The sequence below is a fragment of the Eleutherodactylus coqui genome, chromosome 1 (assembly GCF_035609145.1).
Source record: "Eleutherodactylus coqui strain aEleCoq1 chromosome 1, aEleCoq1.hap1, whole genome shotgun sequence".
Taxonomy (NCBI): domain Eukaryota; kingdom Metazoa; phylum Chordata; class Amphibia; order Anura; family Eleutherodactylidae; genus Eleutherodactylus; species Eleutherodactylus coqui.
Window position 1 is genome coordinate 523,587,582 of NC_089837.1, and position 21,890 is coordinate 523,609,471.

General features: G+C 45.8%; 1 protein-coding gene across 1 annotated transcript in view; it reads left to right on the forward strand.

Moving 5' to 3' along the window:
- Positions 1-21,890, forward strand: part of LOC136607110 (retinal guanylyl cyclase 2-like) — a 74,420-nt gene that overhangs the window by 41,504 nt on the left and 11,026 nt on the right. Inside the window, exons 6-14 of the mRNA XM_066589024.1 lie at positions 2,549-2,645; positions 6,129-6,260; positions 8,066-8,146; positions 8,845-9,021; positions 11,111-11,267; positions 12,171-12,320; positions 13,064-13,212; positions 15,176-15,339; positions 21,291-21,483. Coding sequence (XP_066445121.1) covers positions 2,549-2,645; positions 6,129-6,260; positions 8,066-8,146; positions 8,845-9,021; positions 11,111-11,267; positions 12,171-12,320; positions 13,064-13,212; positions 15,176-15,339; positions 21,291-21,483 — 1,300 coding nt within the window. The remainder of the gene's footprint in view (positions 1-2,548; positions 2,646-6,128; positions 6,261-8,065; positions 8,147-8,844; positions 9,022-11,110; positions 11,268-12,170; positions 12,321-13,063; positions 13,213-15,175; positions 15,340-21,290; positions 21,484-21,890) is intronic.

Genomic DNA, 21,890 nt, shown 5'->3' on the forward strand with positions numbered 1-21,890 from the left:
CCATAGAAAATCTTTAGTGGGATGTGAAAAAGGCGACTGCAAATAAGGAGGATGGAACAATACCTCTGCAAATCAATGTCCAACCCATTATACAGGTCTGGGCAACAATGATTGGGAATTGAGAACCAAACCAGAATCCATTCACAGACAGCTGTTTCGGGGTGTTTGCCCCTCATCAGTGTACAGTAGGATCCTTGCTTGGGTAGTGAGAGGCCTATGACGGGGGCGGGAGGCGTATCGTGTCTCCTAAAGGAAGGCGGCTGCACACAAACCCAACAATATTAGTGACCTGGAGGCCATTGGCCATGAGGAACGGGGTAAGACCCCTGAAGAACGCTGCCAGAAGCTGCTGTCTGGTTATACATCACGTCTGCAGCCGGTGAGAATAGCAAAAGGTTCTCTACTGAGTATTGAAGATGCCAGTCATGGGGGGGGAGGGGGGGGGGGGATAATTCTGAGATGCAGGAGTCAGTAAAAGTGGCATTTTATGGTGAATTTGGAGAAACTGCTTATTATATTAGTTGTGTTGAGATATTTAAATTGTTCTTGATTGATTGCTTTTTGCAAACAACCGAAAGGCCGCCTGCAGACGAGCGGGTCGGATCCGGCAGCGAGGATTCTCGCCACGGGATCCGACCCGAGCGCCTGCAGGGACGAGCGCGTACTCACCCGCGCCCGGCGGCCCCGGCTCTTTCATGTGCCAGCTGCCGGGCAGCCAGCGCATGCGCAGACCGGAGCCGGCGGCTGGGTGAGTGACGTTTGTGTGTGAGGCTCTGCGAGCCCCGCACAGAAATAGGGCATGCCGCGGTTTGTTTGCCGCGCGAGATTTCACGCGACTAAGCCACGGCTGTCTGCATAGGATTGCATTCGTTAACGCAATCCTATGCAGGCTTTGAGCGGGGGAAATCCCGCTGCGGGATTTCCGCCCATGTGCAGGCGGCCAAAGTTTGCAAATTTGGCAAATAAAAATAATAATAATAATCTTTATTTGTATAGCGCCAACATATTCCGCAGCGCTTACATAGACAAGGGGAATACAGAAAGACAAAAGTACAAACATTACAGTTACATAGTAATCAGTTGATGGAGACAATAGGGGTGAGGGTCCTGCTCCAACGAGCTTACATACTACAAGTAATGGAGTGATACAGAAGGTAAAGGGCTGGAGATGTGCGCGGTATGGCGGGGTGGAGCGTGTGGGATTCTATACACAGACAATGGTCAGGCTTAAGCCGTTTATAGTGACTGAATCTGTATAACTGCAGGGGCGGTTGATTACGTCTAGCAGGGATTGCAGTCGGTAGGTCAGGGATCATGTTATCAGGGGGGTACAGGGGGGTTTGGTTTAGGGGATGTGGTATGCCTCCCCGAAGAGGTGCGTTTTTAGAGTTCGCCTGAATTTTTTTTCTGTTGGGAATTGCCCAGATAGTTTTGGGTAGCGCATTCCAGAGGACTGGTGCTGCTGTGGAAAAGTCTTGGAGGTAGGAATGAGAAGTTCTAATTAAAGGAGCACTCAGTCTGATTTTGGTAGGAGAGACGAGGGCCCGGGCTGGGTGATGGATTGGGAGGCAATGTAGGGCAGTGCGGTGCTGTGTGTGGAGAGCTTTGTGGGTGAAGGTAGTAAGTTTAAATTGAATTCTGTATTTAACGGGCAGCCAGTGCAGTGACCGGCACAGGGCAGAGGCGTCCGAGTAGCGGCTGGACAGGAAGATGAGCCTGGCTGCCGCATTCAGGATGGATTAGAGGGGGTAGAGTCTGGCGCGGAGGAGGCTGATCAGTAACGAGTTGCAGTAATCGAGCTGAGAGTGGATGAGGGCAACAGTGAGCATTTTTAATGTGTCTGCGGTGAGAAAAGAGCGGATTCTTGCGATGTTCTTGAGGTGCAGCTGACATGTTCGGGCCAGAGATTGGATGTAGGGAGTAAAGGAGAAATCAGCTTCAAGTATAACCCCAAGGCAGCGAGCATGCTGGGAGTTATAGTGCCACACACTGAGATGGAGATGTGAGGATGAGGTCAGTTAGTGGAGGGTGGAAATACCAGCAGGTCAGTTTTAGAGAGGTTTAGTTTTAGGTAGAGAGAGGACATGGTGTTACAGACAGCAGACAGACAGTCGGTGGCATTCTGGAGGACCGGCGCTGTGATGTAACGGGAAAAGGTGTATAACTGGATGTCGTTAGCGTAAAGGTGGTATTGGACACAACTTTACAATAGGGGGGTGAATAACTTTGATTGCAGCTGTACAATGACACCCATTGGTTTCAGTGGAGCTCATGTATTTCTTCATTTACTGCTATGCCACTTTGAGAAATTGATCAGATGTTGCTGATTCCCATGGAAATAATAACCAATCATTTAGTCAGCGGAGGGTTTGTGAAATATTTTAAGTCTAAGCTGCGATAATGGTGAATAGTGTGGAAGACTATGGAATAAAGCATGTAGTCCCGGCATGCCATAGGTTTGGAGGGGGGGATATATAGCGGCTTGTAGGACTTTGATGACATTATTTATGAGACGTTCTACAATGTCCCCATTCCTGTAACATTCCAGACACAGCCTCCTGCAGATACAACTGGTGAAGGGACCCAACAAGATACTCCTGTCTCTGGATGACCTGACATTCATCAACCCCAAGCTGAGTATAAAGGTAAGTTGGGAAGTCAAGTCATCTCTTTATGGTGGTTCTTGTTCCCCATCTTGTTTCTTATCTTTGTCCTCCATCTTTTCCTCTGCTTCCTCCTCCATCGATTCCTTTTCATCTATTTTCTTCCTTTTCTCTTTTCCTTTTCTTCCACATCACCTTTTTTCCGCTGCCTTCTTCCTTCTTATTTCCTCTCCTCCTACATCCTTTTCTTCTTCTCGTTTTCTTCCCTTCTCCATCATCATCTTCTTCATCCATCTTTTTCCTTGTTTCTTTCATGATCTTCCTCTACTATATCCTCTTCCTCTTTCTCCTCTCCTTCACATGGATCATCTTCCTGTCACGGGAGGCGGCAGGTGACACAAGTATCGGGGGTGAGGAGGACAGTCCCTGTCAGTCTCTGTATTGGTGTTCACAGCTGTTGGGTATTACCGAGGGCCGTCCTCACTTACGAATCTCCAGTCATATGTCGATCTATATCGTGTATGATGAGATCTTTGGCTTTCGTTATTGGCACTGTATCAGATGTGATCTGCTTGCTCTGATGTGGGATGTAACTCTTTGCAGCCGTCTGCACCAGTTCCCTAAGCTGTCATTCCCTGTAAATGGTATTCCTGGGTTCTGCAACCAACTGTAACTTACTTTCAGCTAACTATCTCTCCCAACAGTGTTCCCCGGTGCCAGCTACAGCTTAGATGGCAACACTGTATACAGTATACCTGCTCCTTATGCAGTGCCACTTCAGCCGGCTCAAACCTCTCACTGGCGCCCGGCTGCCTTTCAAACAGCCAAAACAATCTTCTATCATAGATTTGCACTATAATTTTGCATGATCTCTACTTATTCCACTTACAGTGACAATCTCATGAAGACCACCCCTATATATATATTCCATTAGAGCATAGGATTGTCATAGAGGAGGGTCTGTCTTTCAGTTCATAGAGAGCTGCCCTTTTGCTGGGTGTGACCACTATGTAAATACTACACGTTGCGATGCCTGGATGGTTATGGCTTCAGCATCTCTGATGAGGCAATGCATTTAATAGATTTGACCTAAACTGTGTCTCTTGGTACCCATGCCCACTTTTTGGGTCACTTGGGAAATTTGAAAAGTCAGGAGTAAATTTCCAAAAGGTGTGCAAATTTTGCCCATGTTCCAATGCATTTTTTATGACCAACTTAAATACACAGAAACACAAAACCCTTCCCTTTCTTCTCCATAATTTTCTTTCAGTCCCTCCTTCTCTTTTAGAGCCTCCATCTAGTAGCACGTTGGACCCCTCTTTCACCTTCAGAATGGGAACAACTTGTTGTGGCATAGACGCCACAAGGTGATAAAATCGTCCTGCAGGAATATCGGCCCCTGCGGACAGGAAGCTTCTTGTAGTTGCTGCAGATTAGACGGCGGTGCTGACATGTTCTGACCAGCTGACAGGAAGGGGTCAGCGATTCATGCTGCTTGCACCAAATTCTGACTCACATCAGCAACGGAAATCTGGATCTATCTGACCAGGAGATCTTTTCCCGCTGCTCAGTGGTACAAGTTTTGCGCTGTTTTGGGCTCTTTTGCCCACTGGAGTCTTTCTGTTTCTCTTAGGCACAGTGGCGCTGGAACTGGTCGTCTGCTGTTATAGCTTATCCATGTTATGGGATGGCGAGTTGTGCATTTGGTCACGTTAATTTGAGCTCCAGCGTTGTATTTAGCTGACTGTGGTCAAAATGATTCCTGACATCCTCCTCCGACCCCTTTCAGTGATGAGTTGTTTCCAGTCACAGGATCCCCTTTACTGGATGTTTTCATGCCATTCTTCATATACTCTCCACATCATTACATGAGGAAAACTCCCCTGTGGTTGGCAGCGAGGCCCCGGCTAGTCTAGCACTGATGACCGGCCTCGTTGGAAGTCGCTCCGATCGCTGGATTTTCCCATCTAATGTGGATTCACACAAACTGATCCACTGAAAACTTGTCACATGATTTTATGCTCCGGGGTGCATATATTGTATTTCAGCTGCATTTCAGTAGCGGTGAGCGATTCCAGCGACCTCATTGGTTGTTGGGTACACACCCCCCCCTTTAGAGATGTGCACGAGTGCTACTTCACGAGACCAGCGGGGGGTTAGGGTTTAGGGTTAGGGTTTAGGGTTAGGTTTAGACTTAGGTTTAGGGTTAGGGTTTAGGGTTAGGTTTAGGGTTAGGTTTAGGGTTAGGGTTTAGGCTTGGGTTTAGGGTTAGGTTTAGGGTTAGGGTTTAGGGTTAGGTTTAGGGTTAGGGTTTAGGGTTAGGGTTAGGTTTAGGTTTAGGCTTAGGGTTTAGGGTTAAGTTTAGAGTTAAGGTTTGGGTTTAGGGTTGGGGTTAGTTGACGACCCTCCTACGGCCCTGCTGCTGCTTATTTAATGGGCCGGCCACTCGTGCACATCTCCAAAGGGGTGTGTGTACCCACCAACCAATCAGGTCGCTGGAATTGCTCACCGCTACTGAAGTGCGGCTGAAATCCCAAATATGCCTCCGGGGTCACGGGGAAAATTTTGTAGAAGGAAGTGCCAATTGTGAGAGGGCCGGGGGTCTAATAAAGAGGCATTCAGTGTAGATGATAACTGATTGGATACTATGCCCATGCTTCGTTACTATTCTATAGTGACATTTCTGACATTATGTATCATTCTAATCACTTCCTGTATCAAATAAAAGGATAAAACACACATATAAATGCGATGAGTGGCGTGCGGAGCCGTGTGTGACAGAGGAGGTTGGAGGCGGATTATGAAGCTGTCATATGTCCTCGGCATTAGATGGGACTTATGTCTGTATTTGTATCATAAGCAGAGAGTTATAAACCCCTGAGACCCGGATTATATCCTAATGGATCCTCATGTACAATTATGTAATAATGATAACAAAGGCCACAAATCTACCAACCGCTTCATCTTCACGTTGGATTTCATCGGGAACCTCAAAAAGTGGAGTTCTTCCGAAATTAGTGAGACAATGCTTTCCATGTGACCCGCCGAGGCATGTAGCCGTCATTTGAAAAGCCGCCATGTAATATTACCTGCAGAGGTCACAGACTACAACTATCCCCGGTGATTACGGCTCATTGTCCGGTTGGCTTCACTTTAGAGAGTTGGTTCTACTGATGAGAATGAATTTAAGGGATTGTTCAGGGTTATAAAAATATGACTGCTTTCTTCCAAAAACAGCGCCACACCTGTCCACAGGCTGTATCTGGCCAAGTTTAGACCTATCATGTGAATAAAGCTGAGCTGCAATACCACACACAGCCTGCAGATAGGTGTGGCGCTGTTTTTAGAAAGAAAAAAAAAGCAGCCATGTTTTTCTAAATCTAATCAACACCTTTCATGAAAAACTGCATGCAGATGTTGTCCACTGAACCCAGGACCACCACTCCGTGCACACCGGACATGGACATGCAAAAAATGAGCACGGAATGCCTGGAACTGATATTTTACTTTCTTTTCTTTCCCTAGAAGCTGAATATCGATAACCTAAGTGACACCAAAAGTGTTTCGGAATGTAAGAGCTTGAAATCCTTCGCTCGTTCCGTGTCCACTAAAAGCACCGGAGTCAACCATGAGAATTCCAACGTGGCTGTATACGAGGTAAGGTGGTGCTGAGAATCAGTGTGGCGTATGTACAAAAGCCCTTAAACCAGAACTCTGCTGCCAAAATGTCACAATTCCAAAATTGCAACTTTACACGCTATTTAAAAAATGGGTGGGACCGAGCATAACGGAGCATGGCCCAAAAGATTTCCTATAATTAATGAGTACAGTCTAGAGGAAACCTATGCCAGCTCAGAGGATTCAGTATGGCGCACGGAGGTGTCGCCAGATGTGACAAATGTATTAATGAGCCAGCAATGATGAGAAGAGGGGGACACGAGACCCCTGTTCTTGAGATTGGTTGGGGTCTCAGTGGTAAAACCTCCACTGATCAGACTTATATGGATTGATGATAAAAGTCCAATTTGGGAATGCCCCTTTAAAACATTTGTCGCACTTATACCGGCACAAAGCTTACTTTGAAAGGCCAGTCTGAATATGCCCCAATGGGTTTGGTGCTTCGGACTCCCACCTAATATGGAAGCAGCTATTTTACTGCAGCATGAAATCAAGGAAAACTCACATTGGACCCCATTCCCAAATGAAGAGCATCACCACATGTACTCTTCCTTTATTATAATATTCACATCTGATGTTTAGGTTTAATAATATTTCCTGTATAGAGGGCGCTGTTCTTTTGACTAATAAATCATGTAATTCTATTTGCCTATAGCCACCACTAGGGGGAGCTCATTGCATATGGATGTATACAACTAGTATTAAATTCAGTCGGCGCTGTAAACGTCTGTATGTAGTGAACTCTGCCTATTGGAGGCTGCAGGTAGCCGCCATGGGTATTATTGTATCTTGACACCTCCAGGAAGTCCTGGTGGAGGCAAGATTGACAGGAGGGTGATGCCCCCTGTACCTGATTGGCTGCACAGCGTCCTGGGCTACAGGTCCTGGCAGCCCACTAAGCAACAAGTGCAAATCCAAGCAGCCCACTAAGGAAAAAGGGAAAATCTGTATTATACTCCAGAGCTGCACTCATTATTTTGCTGGTGGAGTCACTGTGTACATACATTACTTATCCTGTACTGATCTTGAGTTACATCCTGTATTATACTCCAGAGCTGCACTCACTATTCTGCTGGTGGAGTCACTGTGTACATACATTACTTATCCTGTACTGATCTTGAGTTACATCCTGTATTATACTCCAGAGCTGCACTCACTATTCTGCTGGTGGAGTCACTGTGTACATACATTACTTATCCTCTACTGCTCCTGAGTTACATCCTGTATTATACTCCAGAGCTGCACTCACTATTCTGCTGGTGGAATCACTATGTACATACATTACTTATCCTGTACTGGTCCTGAGTTACATCCTGTATTATACTCCAGAGCTGCACTCACTATTCTGCTGGTGGAGTCGCTGTGTACATACATTACTTATCCTATACTGATCCTGAGTTACATCCTGTATTATACCCCAGAGCTGCACTCACTATTCTGCTGCTGGAGTCACTGTGTGCATACATTACTTATCTTGTACTGATCCTGAGTTACATCCTGTATTATACTCCAGAGCTGCACTCACTATTCTGCTGGTGGAGTCACTGTGTACATACATTACTTATCCTGTACTGACCCTGAGTTATACCCTGTGTTATACTCCAGAGCTGCACTCACTATTCTGCCCTATTCCCCCACTATATGCACAGTACGGTATTACAGTTCCCAATTGCATGAAGCTTTCGCCTCTCACTCTCTAGTTCCCCTTTAATATCTGGATCATTTCTTGACTCGGGAGCCTTTTGCCCATAATGATGAGTTTCTGACGTGATATTATTTTGCAGGGTGACTGGGTTTGGCTGAAGAAGTTTAAGCCAGGTCCGTACCACGAGCTGCGGCAGAGCACCACCAGCACACTGCGGAAGGTGAGGTTATTATATGGTGTATATATATATATTGCTGCCGACTAACTGATGACTTTAGAATCCTGTCATCTAATGGGGCACCCCACTGCTGGCTCACCTCTCACTTACCTGCTTGGTTCTACAGAGTGGCTCCACTCCAAGGTACAGATATTGGATTTGTCTGTGTTGAGTCAGTTTGGCACTTCTGCATCATTTCCACCATTTCCAGCAGCCATCATAGAGGGTCTGCCATGTAAAGCCAAGACCACCACAAATCATAACGACTTCAGGACCACCAAAGACTATGAACATCCTGCGGTCCTGAAGTCTGTATGGAGGGGCTCTAGTTCTGAGAGTGGCCATTAACTGTTTAGATATCCCGGTCAAATATGACCACACGTCTGAAAAGTCAGCGGGGGGGGGGCCTCTTGCCGCATCACATTGGCAACCCCCGCTCTTAGGCTACATTTACACGGGCGAACGTGATATCGATCTGAGAAACTTGGACCAATATCGCACTCGCAAACATGCGATTCTGGATGCGAAACGCATCATATCTATGAAATTTCGATTTTCACACTTTCAAGATTGCAAGTGCTTCCCATAGAGTTCAATGGTGTGGCATGGCGCTTCTAATCCAAACGAGCTCGGTGGGACCACCACTTGCCGTCATCCTCTGTAATTGCATCTTCCACTTTCTTGAACTTTTCTGTTTGCAGATGAAGGATTTGAGGAATGAAAACGTCAATCCTTTTCTGGGCTTTTTTTCCGACTGCGGCATTTTTGCCATTGTGACTGAGCACTGCTCTAGAGGAAGCCTGGAGGATCTGCTGAGGAATGAGGATGTCAAGTTGGACTGGATGTTCAAATCCTCATTAGTTTTAGATCTGATTAAGGTATCTATGAAGCAGAGGGGTCGAATGGGGATAAAACGAGAAAATAAAAAGAAAAGCACAATACCAGCCATGTCCACAAGGTGGCACAATAAAGAGCAGCCATTTCCACTATAAACTATACAACAATGTAATTTGTAGAGTCTGCTAGTTAGGAATCCCATATACCATATAAGTGCGGATAAACAGAAGTGTGGGGTGATAGCCCATTGTAGGATATTCCCCCTGCAGGTACCTTTCCCATCCTGTTTTTCTACTAAGAGTAGAGTCTAAGTCAGCTGCGGTCACCTAACTACATTTTGGGGGCCCAACAGTGTCCACTACAAGGTGCAAATAAAGTCACAGCCAAAGAATGGTAGAGTTGGAAGGGACCTCCAGGGTCATCGGGTCCAACCCCCTGCTCAGTGCAGGATCACTAAATCATCCTAGACAGATCTGTCCAGCCTTTTAAGACTCCCATTGATGGAGAACTCGCCACCTCCCGTAGCAACCTACTTGATCCCCTCACTGTCTAATATCTAATCTGTGTCTCCTCCCTTTCAGTCTAGTCGTTCCTTGTGCAAATGAGAATAGGGCTGATCCTTCTACACTGTATAAAAGTCAGGCTCACAGGCCTGTAGTTTCCTGGGTCCACCTTCCTCCCCTTCTTAGAGATGGGGACAACATTTGCTCTTCCCCAAACTTCGGGGACATCTTCATTGCAGCTTATACAAGAATCAATACTTTCCCCATATACTATGATAACCACAAGGTACCTTCCAATCCTTGCACTACTTGAGGCAAATCTTTTATGTTAGGGGACGCTAGACCATACCTTTTTTGTCCCTTCACAGTAATACTGCTTGTTAGTAGTCCTCTCACAGTAATAGTGCCACATAGTAACCCCCTCAGTAATAATGCCCCCAAATGACCCCCTCCTTCATAATGCCCCTGCATGCCCACTCAGTAATAATGGCTCCACATGTCCCCCTCAGTAATAATGCCCTTGAGTGCCAACTCAGTAATAACATCAATGCATGCCTCTCAGTAATAATGCCTTCGCATTCCCTCCTGTACTGCAAGTCCCCCTCTGTAATAATTATTACCCCACTTGCTTCCCCTCAGTAAAAAATACCTCTGCATGCCCTCCTTAGTAATAATGCTCCTTGTATGTCCCAGTAATAATGCCCCACATGCATGAAGGCACATGTTGGAAGGCTGAGTCACCCTTGTGCCACCTACCTGACCCAAGCAGGGATTAAACCCACAACCTTCAGGTCGTGAGCGAGAGCTTAGGACTGCATCTCTGCTGCCCTAACACTCTTTGTCACACGGGGCTCTTACAAGACCTCACAAGTCCCCTTCATTAATAATACCCACACGTCCCCATCTGTAATAATGGCCCAGTAACAGTACCACCCCACCGCCCTCAGTAATAATGCCTCTTTTTATGCAGTAAGACAAGAAACAGCCTATAATTCTCTCTTTTACTCCCCTCGGCCCTCTGGTCTGCACCACTCTGGTCCCCTGATCACTACTGGGTAGCATGATCACATCATTGCCACAACCATTCCCTGGTCTCAGAGTTGGCATGGCTGAAGCCAGTGATTGGCCACATTGATCATGTGCTTGATGGCACGTGATCGCGGTCCCTGGAACTGAGGAGCGGACTGGAGCAGTATGGAGGACTGGAGCAGTGTGAAAGAGATGAGTAAAGGCTGGTTTTTATTTAACTGCATTCCCACCCACCCCTGTAGGACTTGTCTCCAGGCCCCAAAATCTGGGACAGTTGGGAGACATGCCAGCCAAGTGCATGCATTTACAGTATGAGTGCAGCCATGTGCTCCGCATATAGAGGGCAGTCACACGTGCCCTCCAAATCCAACCATACCCCCAATATAGAGTGCAGCAATGTACTAAGCAGACATAATTATGAAAGCTTACTGAGTCCAGTAATTGGTGGAGGAAGTAGGAGAACCGGGGGCTATAGGGTGGCTATGGTCATACAAGCCATTGGGTTAGGGACTCTGGTGGAAGACATTGGTTAATTGGATTTTCATGTTTTTTATCCCCCTTTTTACTATGTGAATTGTTTTGCCTTGTTTTATCACAGGGAATCAGATATTTACACCACAGAGACTTTCAGCATGGACGTTTGAAATCCCGGAATTGTGTGGTGGATGGAAGGTTTGTCCTGAAGATCACCGATTATGGCTATAATGAAATTGTGGAAAACCAGAAAATCACCCGCGATCCTTATCCCCCTGGAGGTGAGAACGGCCCGTGTTCATATGAGGAGTGATCATGAAGACAAGACATTAAAGTACTATTTCTTTCTTCTGTTACCTGATAGTCTCAAATTTCTGCTAATTTTGGGAGTTGGGAATACCCCCTTACTATTTTTGAGAACATCAATTGGTACCTTGTGAAGGGGGTCGGAGGGGGGCACATATTTATGGTAATCCTGGCATGGACTTATTTAAAAGAGACCTGGTTTGTTGACTGCAAGGCAATAGGGATGTAGAGACCATAATGGTAGCCGATGCACCTACTGTGGGGTCATGAAGAGGGGGGGGGGGCAGCTCATCATGTTCCCATAATCTTACTATCTTGTGCGAGGAACCACCGGCATCAATTAAAGATCACAGTAGCCTTCTCTAAAATGCGGGATTGGACAGCTACGTGAAAACGTATGCACAGTTGACCCAGTTAAAAAAAGGCTGTGTTTTGATTTTTGCCAAGAGGCCCATTACCTCTATGCATCTATTGATGACACCATGACCATTGCCATAACATTTGCATAAAACACTAAATCACTTGGTTCACTCTTTCGCTTGGTGGAGACCACAGGCTGATGTAGGAATACTTATAGGCCTGGTAATACTCCCTGAAAAAAGGTATGCAAATTAGCTCTCCCCACAAGGAAGAAAGCCTTCTCTTTACTGCCACCTATTGGAGGTCACTAATCCATAAGTTAATGTTAGAGACATCATAGGGTAGCAGCTTCCAAGAGGCATCACTAAAGAGACACACTTCTTCATTTTGGAGGAAAGCTCATTTATTTGCATCCCTAAATCATGCCCACCCTCTCCTCATGGGCAGTCTGTGACATTAGCTCCTCATGGGAGGGGCTAGATATTTGCTAATAACTGTCATATGATTCTCTCATGCAGAATTGTTTTGGACTGCTCCAGAACTACTACGAGATCAAAACCTGGCCAGGAGAGGAACCTTTAAAGGGGATGTATTCAGCTTTGCTATCATACTGCAAGAAGTCGTTGTACGGGGTCCACCATATTGCATGTCAGGACTGTCTGCTGAGGGTAAAGCTCTAGAACGTTACATAGCAGTGCATAATCTATTATAGTTCTTCTTGTAGTACATTGAACAACCCCTTTATTAGATCCCCCTTCCCTTTATTAGACCCCAGCCCCTCTCACGATTGGGGCTTCCCCATATAGAAATTCTCCCCGTGACCCCGGAGTGCAGCATAAATCACCTGACAAGTTTTCGTGGATCCGTTTCAGTGTGAATCCACATCAAATGGGAAAATCCAGCGATTCGAGCGACTTCCAACAAAGCCCGGTCATCGTGGCTAGACTAGCCGGAGTCTCACTGCCAACCGCGCGGGGGGGTCTAATGTAATGGTGTAGAGAGTATACTGAGAATAGCATGATCGAGGAAAACATCCAGCGAAAGGGGATCCTGTGGACCGAAACAACTCTACCCTGTCCGACCCGGCAGAGGATCGCAGAGTTTCTCCCATTGTTTTCAATGAGAGAGCTCACATCGCTTGCACATGGCGCGATGCTGCCGCCAGCCACATTGACAACAATGGGGGTGGGATGCGAGAGCCCACAGAAAGATAGGGCATGTCGCAGTTTGACACTATTTTTTAGTCCCTTAAGAGGCCTTGGAGTTGCGTTTGTTCAATCACTATGATAATACACTGCATTAGCTGTGCGGTGCATTCTACTAAGCCTATGACAGCAGCCTATTTGATTCTTCTGAAGGCGGGGCCTAGTAGGCTGCATTACATAACAGTCCCACTATTTGTATGTTTCAGAGATCATCAGGAAGGTGAAGAAGCCGCCACCTTTGTGTCGGCCAGCTGTGGCCCCCGATCAGGCCCCTCTGGAGTGCATTCAGCTCATGAAACAATGTTGGAGTGAATTGCCAGATAGGAGACCGACGGTTGATGAAATCTTTGATCAGGTTGGTGATAGAAGAAATTTTGGTTCATTTCCTCTTTATCCCTACCACATTTGGCTGAGAGAGGGGCTTAACAATAGGGTGGGGCTTATTGTTCCTGGTCTTCCACTGCAGACAGGGAGGGGGGGAGGCTCCTGCTGCAGTCAGATCTCTTACAACCGGAGATGGGTCAGATCTAAAGTTTGTGAGAATAAAGAGGGGAAATGGCCATATTAAAGATATCCTTACGTGTACAGATGTAGCAAAGTTTAACTTGACACTTGGGCTGTGTTCACACGGGGCGGAATTGCCTCGGAATTTCTGTGCGGAAAGTCCCTACGGCAATTCCACCTGCGCCTCCTAATCCGGGGATTAGCCAGCAAAGTGGACGAGATTTTGCAAAAATCTCATCCACACGCTGCGGCCAATCTGTTGCGGCCAAGCCGCACGAAAACTGACATGCCGCAGGGAATTAAATTCCACAGCATGGCAATTCTTTTCTCTTTTTTGCAGTGGCCTCTCTATGGGGAGAGAAAGCTGCAGCAGAATGCTGACAGCAAAACCGCTACGCTTTTCTAGCGGAATTCTCGCGTTTTTTCTGTGCGGCCATTCCACGAGAATTCCACTGAAGTTCCGGCCCGTGAGACCGCAGCCATAATGTATTAAATAAACTGCAGAACTTTGTCTTGACTTTTGTTGTGTTGCTGCAACAAGTTGTCTTAGCAGTTTTGGGTTACGTTGTGCTACATCTGTGCATAATGCACTTGTGATTGCACTGGGGTAATAGTAAGTGTTGTGCTAAGGACGTCTGCGCTGCAGAATATGTTGGCGCCCGGTCACCAGATTTCTTTTTGCTCTTTCTGCTCTAGATGGGTTTTTCACAGGCCAGACAGACAGTGACCATTTTCTAGAATTTCTGGACAACCCCTTTAAGCTCCACCTCTTTATTAAGCTCCTCCCTTTGCTTTGTTATATTCTAAAATGCAAAAAGTTTTGCTTTTGAATCATTGAGGCCGAACAGGGCTATGCTAAGTGAATGTAGTGCAGGTAATAGGTCAGGCTTACACAACATACGGCCTGCGGCCCACAAGCAGCCTGGCAGTGGATTTCTGTCGGACTGTGACATGACTATGATGTTAAAAAGCCAGCCTCCTGACATCATACCGTGTTTCGCCGAAAATAAGACAGTGTCTTATATTAATTTTTGTTCAAAAAGGTTTAACTTTTTTACATGTATAGCTGCCTGGACGCTATTTAAATTGACTTTTTTAATTAACTGTTAGCAGGGCTTAATTTTGGAGTAGGGCTTATATTTCAAGCATCCTCCAAAAGCCTGAAAAATCATTTTGCATCCTCAAAAATTCGGAAAAATCATGCTAGGTCTTATTTTCAGGGTATGTCTTATTTCAGAGAAACAGGGTAGTTATGTCAGACTAGTGGTAAACTTAACCTGGTTAAGGACCTTCCCAGACAGTCACATGACCGGACTCACTGCGCAGTGAGGGAGAGGATAGCGGGCGTCAGCTGCCTCACATTGAATACACAGCTGCGGCTGGTCACATGACTGTCATTTAGGGAAGGTCCTTTAAGCCCCCGGATGGCAGTACAAGCAGCAGCGGCTGCCAGTGCAGGAGCAGAAGGCATGCAGCAGCTTAGAATCGCTCTAAGGCTTAAAAGGGCCGGTAAGCTTGCATATTGCAATGTGTAAGTACGTATATATGTGTGGATATAATTAAATTGTAGATAGATCGGTTTGTAGCAACTTATTCTGTAAGTAAAGGCAATGATTTGCAAATAGTTTGCCTTTACTTGCAAAGCGAGCCGCTAAAATCTTACCTGCGGCCACAAGAGGGTTGCGGATTCTAATTTAGCCCCGACCTCCTGCCAAGTTGTGTAGGCCTACCGAGATGCCCCCCCCCCCCCGCCCCCATGTGTTGAGATAGTCCGCACTACGTAATAAAAGTCTCAAATTTTTATTATATTTCAGTTTAAGACCATCAACAAAGGAAAGAAAACCAACATCATCGACTCCATGCTGCGGATGCTGGAACAATACTCCAGCAACCTGGAAGACCTGATCCGAGAAAGAACCGAGGAGCTGGAGGTGGAGAAGCAGAAGACCGAAAAACTCCTCTCCCAAATGCTGCCTCCGTGAGTAGATACCGCGCCATTGTGGTCCCGAAGCGTTCAACCCGTACCCCCGATGCATTAACCCCTTAAGGACATAACCTAGTTCGGTACTTAACCACTTTCGGACCAGAGATTTATCACTTTTTTATTTTTGTTTTTTCATCCCAAATACCGTAACTCTTTCATCTTTCCGTTGACATGGCCGTATTTGGGGCATTTTTGCAGGACGAATTATATTTTTGAATGGCCCGTATAATATACGGAAAAGCTTTTAAGAATTTTTTAACTGGGAAGAGACAGAAAAAAATTGCAAATTCACCAACTTTTTACAATTTTTTTTATTAATTGGGCTTGTTTTTTGTGTGTGTGTGTGTGTGGGGGGGGGCTGTAGTCTTTAGCATTACCATTTTGGGGGTGCATATATCTTTTTGATCACTTTGTATTCATATTTTTTGGGAGCTGGGATTCCACACAAAAAAAAAACAAAAAAAAAAAACGCAATTCTGGCAATCCGTCCTTTTCTTTTTACAGACTTCACCGTGCGGGACAAAGATTGTGATATTTTAATAGTTTGGACTTCTACTTACATGGTGACACCAAATATGGGGGATTTGTAATTGTTTAGCTTTTTTTTATAGGAAAAATGGGAAAAGGTTCTTTTTTTTTTAATCATTTTTTTATTTTCTTAACTGTTAAAATCATTCTAAAATCTTTTTATACACCTTATTTAGTCAATCCAGGGAACTTATACTTGCGATCATTCATTGCTTGTACTATATACTGCAGTACTTAAGTATTGCAGTATCTAGAAATTATTGAAGTTGCCTTCCAAGCGCTATATTGGACGGAGCTTAATAGTCATCTCTGGTGCATGGCAGCCCTGGCAGCCTTCAGCAAGCTCTGAGCTGTATACTAGACCATTTGTGCCTTCTGATCGCGCTGCGGGGGGTGTTGATGGGACATGGGAAGGGTCACCTCCCTTCCCACTGACTGTTTCGACGCGTAGTCAGCATTGGCTACAAGACCTAAACAATTAACTGCTGCAACCAGAGATAACTCTAATCGCAGCGCTTACAGAAACAGCTGATAGCCACCTGGTATGGAGTTGGGACGGGGTAACAAAAGGCTGGAAACGTAGAAAAGTGGTACAAATGAAAAACAGCTGGAGGGTCAATTTTCTACTAAGTCACATGACTGGGTGTATAAAGAACATGTTAGAGAGGCCGAGTCTCTGAGAAGATTAGAAATTCATCAATCTGTGAAAAACTGCATCTAAATATTGTGGAACAATTTCCAAAAAAATGTTCATCAATGTAAAATTACAAAGACCTTGAATATCCCCCCATCTCCAGTACATAATATAATCAGAGAATCTGGAGATATTCATGTGCACAAGGGACAAGGCCAATTGTCAATATTGGATGCTGAAGATCTATGGGCCTCAGGTGGCACTGCATTAAAAACAGGCATGATTCTGTAATGCCAATCACTGCATGGGCTCCCAAATACTTCAGAAATCATTGTCTGTGAACACAGGTCACCATGTAATCCACAGATGCAAGTGAAATCTGTATCATACAAAGAAGAACCCATATATCAACACAATCCAGAAACACCGGTGTCTTCTCTGGGCCAAAGCTCATTTAAACTGGACTGAGATAAAATGGAAAACTGTTTTGTGGTCAAATGAATCAAAATGTGAAATTCTTTTTGGAAACCATGGACATCGTGTCCTGCAGACTCAAGAGGAGAGGAACCATCTAGCTTGTTATCAGCAGACAGTTCTGCATCTCTGATGGTATGGTATTACATTAGTGCCTATGGCATGGACAGCTTACACATCTTGAAAGGCACTATTAATGCTGAGCTGTATATAGAGGTTGTAGAACAATATATACTCCATCCAGACAACGTCTCTGTCGCGGCTTGTCGGTCACAGCAGCGTAGTGGCCTGGTGGCCTCGACGTAGGCCGAGACCTGTTGCCTTGTTATGCAGGATAAGGGTTAATGCTCCATGTGCAGAGACTGCTGGGTGCTGTCTCTCTTTGCTGCAAGATGCATGCTGTATTAGTCATTCCTGGGAGAAGGTTGGAGGTGTGCTTCTCTAATTGCTCTGCCAGTCCTCGGATGTGGAGTAGCTTTATATTCTTACCCTTCCCTTTGCTCAATGCTGCTTATTCAGCTCCACTGAGGAGTAATTGAGAGTCGAGCTCCTCTGTGCTGGGTGTACTGGTACTTGCAGATAAATTGCTGAGGTTTACTTTTCAGTTGTAGTTTCTGTTTTCTTTTCTGTATTGCTTTGCTGTTTGGTTCGTCTCTTCAAGGGCCTCTATAGGGACGGTCAGGGCCCAGGAACAAGACCGTGGGGCCACCTCTATCGAGACAATTACTCCACTCCTAGGCAGGGACCCTTCACCTCCCTGCTAGGTTAGGGCCAGGCTTCCTTCCCCCTGGAGTGTTCAGCATAGCCACTGTTCAGCATAGCGTGGTGTGCGTCTCTTTCCAGCAGTGTGTACATTACCTGACGCCGTGCTGAGTGTAGTACTGCTATGTCGCATGGGCTTCACATACTGGTTTTCATACTCCTGTTGTGGTGCGCACTGTTCTACAGTACATAGTATTATCAACTGCAGTGGTTGTGAACGTCAAACTGTGTCTGTGCTGAGTGCGGTGCTTGTGTGCCGCACGGACGTGACAATCTCCTTCAGGGAAGACCATGTATATTTCAGCATCCAACACAACAGCATGGCTGCACAGAAGAAGAGTCCGGGGTGAACCGGCCGCCGGCAGTCCAGACCTTCCACCAATAGAAGACATTTGGCACATTATGAAACAAAAAATCTGGCAGAGACGACCGAGGACTGTGGAGCAGCGAGAATCCAACATCAGACAAGGGGACAAGATTCCTCTCCCAAAACTCCAGCAGTTGGTCTCCTCCCTTCCCAGACACTTATAGACTGTTGTAAGAAGAGGGGAGGCCAGACAATGGTAGACACGGCCGTGCCCAACATTTATGAGATGTGTCGCTGCCATCAATTTCTAAATTAGTTCTTTTATTTTTTTTAATGATTGGAACTATGTCTCCCCTCCCCCTCTGATATGGCCTATTGTGGATATAATATAGTTAGAGGAGATCTCCAAATCATTACATTCTTATTTTCTTTACACGTCACAGACCACCACAGCCTCTTTGGAATGAGGGTTGCCCGTGCTATGAAGTTACGGTATTTCACGCTAACTACTTCCCTCCCATGATGTACAAGTGCATCATGGGTTGGGAAGGGAATAAAAGGTTTGTCCACCATGTGCCTAGAGGTTGCTTCCCCCAACAATGAGCTGATCATGAGGCGCCAACTGCTGAGACCAACTAGCGGTCATCCTGCAGTCCAGCGGCTAGCAACCTTGCAGTCTCCTTTGAAGCCAAAGGACATGTTGATTTGCCCCGTAAGAGACGATCTTCTAGGAGCTCTTTTTGTTCTGGCTAATAGAGAAGAGTATTGAGTTGGGGACCCTGTTCTGCCAAATAGGGCATATAGAGGGTGGTTGTCCCAAATTATCACTCACTGTAAAGGGGTCCTACACAGTGAAGACGAGGACCACAGACTTCCAAATTGGGACAAGCGTGACAATCTAATGTACACCCCATGCAAATACTGCCTTTGATCGAATAGCTTGTGAGGAAAGGGTTGGAGTTGGGTCTTGCCTAAAACGTCTCCTTAAGCAAAATCAATCCAGTACATCTTCTTAGTTCCCTTCCAAGTCCCACTGGACCAAGGGCCAAGTACCACGGAGGTAGTCAACGTAGCTGCTATGGGGCCTCTGAAGAGCAGGGGCCTCTTTGCTGTTGGGTGACAAGAACCACCAAATAGGCGCTAAATGTTAGATCAGTGGAAGTCCGACGGATCCAGTTCTGATCAGTTTTAAGATATCTGCTTACTATCCGTGAACAGGAACATTCTTGCTTACAATGAGAGACTGAAAACCTGTCCTGATCTGTCCTTCTCCCAGTGGAAGGTTTGTTACAGTTGTATCCACTCTATAGAATCCTCTGTGAGGTAAACCGATCAGGAGAACAGATCTCTATCCTGTCCTGATCATTAGTTACAATGTATCAGTGCAGGTCAGGTTACAGTCACATCTGCGTTCGGAGCCTCCAGCACAAATCCAGTGCAAAAACCCAGATTAAATATCACAGCTGCACTATGTTATTCGGGAAGATTTCGTCTGGAAATGGATTCCATTATAGACAATGGGGTTCATCCAGCGCCATTCAGATCCACCATGTGCTGCGGTTCCGGTATTTTTACTTTTTTGGCTCCATGGATGGAAATGGACTATGGAAATCAGGCAGTCGGCAGGACGTAGATGTGAACTTGGCTTATCATGTATCAGTCAGTCTGGGGGGTCACAGCATTGACTCGGACTCGGAACTTTATGGCTTTTCTGTATAAGGTCTAAATATTTTTTCAGCTTCTGGGTGTAAAGATGGCCATTCCTATTCACAGACTGAAAGCAGAGATCTTGAAAATAATGAAATTCGGCACACAAAGTTGCAGCTAAATAGGCTGGGAGGGCCTCAATAAGGTGCTGGTAGGTGGTCTCAGGTATCTGGAGCCACGCTGACTGCCTCCACAGCTGCTGGAGGGTGCGTGAAGGGGGATCCGTAGAGCGAACACGATGATTAAGGTGGACCAACAGATGTTCTTATGGATTCTAGTTTGGGGAATTAGGGGCAAGAGAAATACTTGGATGTCTTGGTTGTGCTCTTCCAGCCACTGTCGGAGATTTATATCTGTGTGACATGTCGTATTGTCTGACTGGAAGATCCCATCTGCCCCGGGGAAGACAATCAGCATGCATGGGAGTATGTGATCTACAAGGATGGATTCATAATCGGTTCAGAGTGCCTTCCACATGGGGAACGCCACGAAAAACCTCCCCAGACCATAATGCTGCCGCCACCAGCTTGTGTCCTTCCAGCAATGGTTGCCCGGTACTTGTTCTCTGATGTTGCCCACCTGACATGCCAATGTCCATCTGTTCGATGAAGCAGAAAACGTGGCTCATCAGAGAAGGCAAACCTTAGCCAAACAGCAGCGGCCCAATTCCAATACTGCTGTGTAAATTGAAGCCTTTTCTTCTGATGCACCTTTGTTGGCCGTGACCATCCATCTGCTTCGGAGCCCCATTTGCAGTTGGGTTCACTGTGTTAGACACGTCTGGTAGCCCCCCGCTTCATAGTCATGGTGAGCTGCTTCACTGTCCCTCGTGTACTTTCATAGGCAATGTTCGCCTCTCACATCAATGGCACGTGGTGCTCCGCAGTTTCCACGTTGGTTATATCCAATGGTGCCATTTGTCTGATCACGATACACTTTCACCAGAGCAGCATGTGAACAGTTCACAAACTGCGCTATTTAAGAAATACCGCCACCCTCGGCCCGAAAGCCAATAAATAACTATTTTTGCAACTCTGATAAATCACTACTTTACCCCTGACAACAAGTGATATGTAAGCAGAGGCCTACCTTATATACCCATCAAGCCACCCACGAGGCATCACTTCCTTCATTTGCTATGCTCTGCCAATGTCACAAGTAGGATGTGGTCATAATAATGTGACTGGATTGTGTATATGGCTTTTCTGTATTAAAGCTAAATTAGTTTTTCAGCCTCTGGTTGTAAAGAAGGTCGTCCGTGTTTACAGACAGCAAGCAGAGATCTTTAAAATAGTGAAAATTGGATAGACAAAGTCTACCAGAATGTTGCAGAGGTTTTCATTATGTAGATATTAATAAGGAGTAAGTGCAAGGGCCATATAATGGGTGCAGATACAGGGCACAGTATGGCTCCTGTATATTTAGGGTACATTATACAGTAAACATCTATAGTAAAAAGTTGACAGTTTCCCTTTAAGAGCCTCATCCGCGCCCCTGGTGACTCCGACTAACCCTTCGCTTTCTGTTCTTCAGATCTGTGGCTGAAGCTCTTAAAACCGGAGGGACCGTGGAGCCAGAATATTTTGATCAAGTCACAATCTACTTCAGTGACATTGTCGGATTCACCACAATATCAGCCCTTAGTGAACCCATCGAGGTGGTCGACCTTCTGAACGACCTTTATACACTATTTGATGCAGTTTTAGGAAATCATGATGTGTATAAGGTAAGTAAATGGTGGCAACCACTAACCCTAGCCATTGTAATTAAAGCAGTCTGTCTGTATTCTGCTTGTGCAGAGAGCAGCAAACTAGCAGCGTACCCACACCAGAACAGTTCAGTGAACACTGTACCAGAACCAAGGTCATATCTAAATGCATCACTAGAACCAAGCTCATGCCATAAATACAGCACCAGAACCAAGCTCATACCCTAAATACAGCACCAAAACCATGCTCATATCTAAATACAGCACCAAAACCATGCTCATATCTAAATACAGCACCAGAACCAAGCTCATACCCTAAATACAGCATCAATACCATGCTCATATCTAAATAAAGCACCAGAAGCAAGCTCATACCCTAAATACAGCATCAATACCATGCTCATATCTAAATACAGCACCAGAAG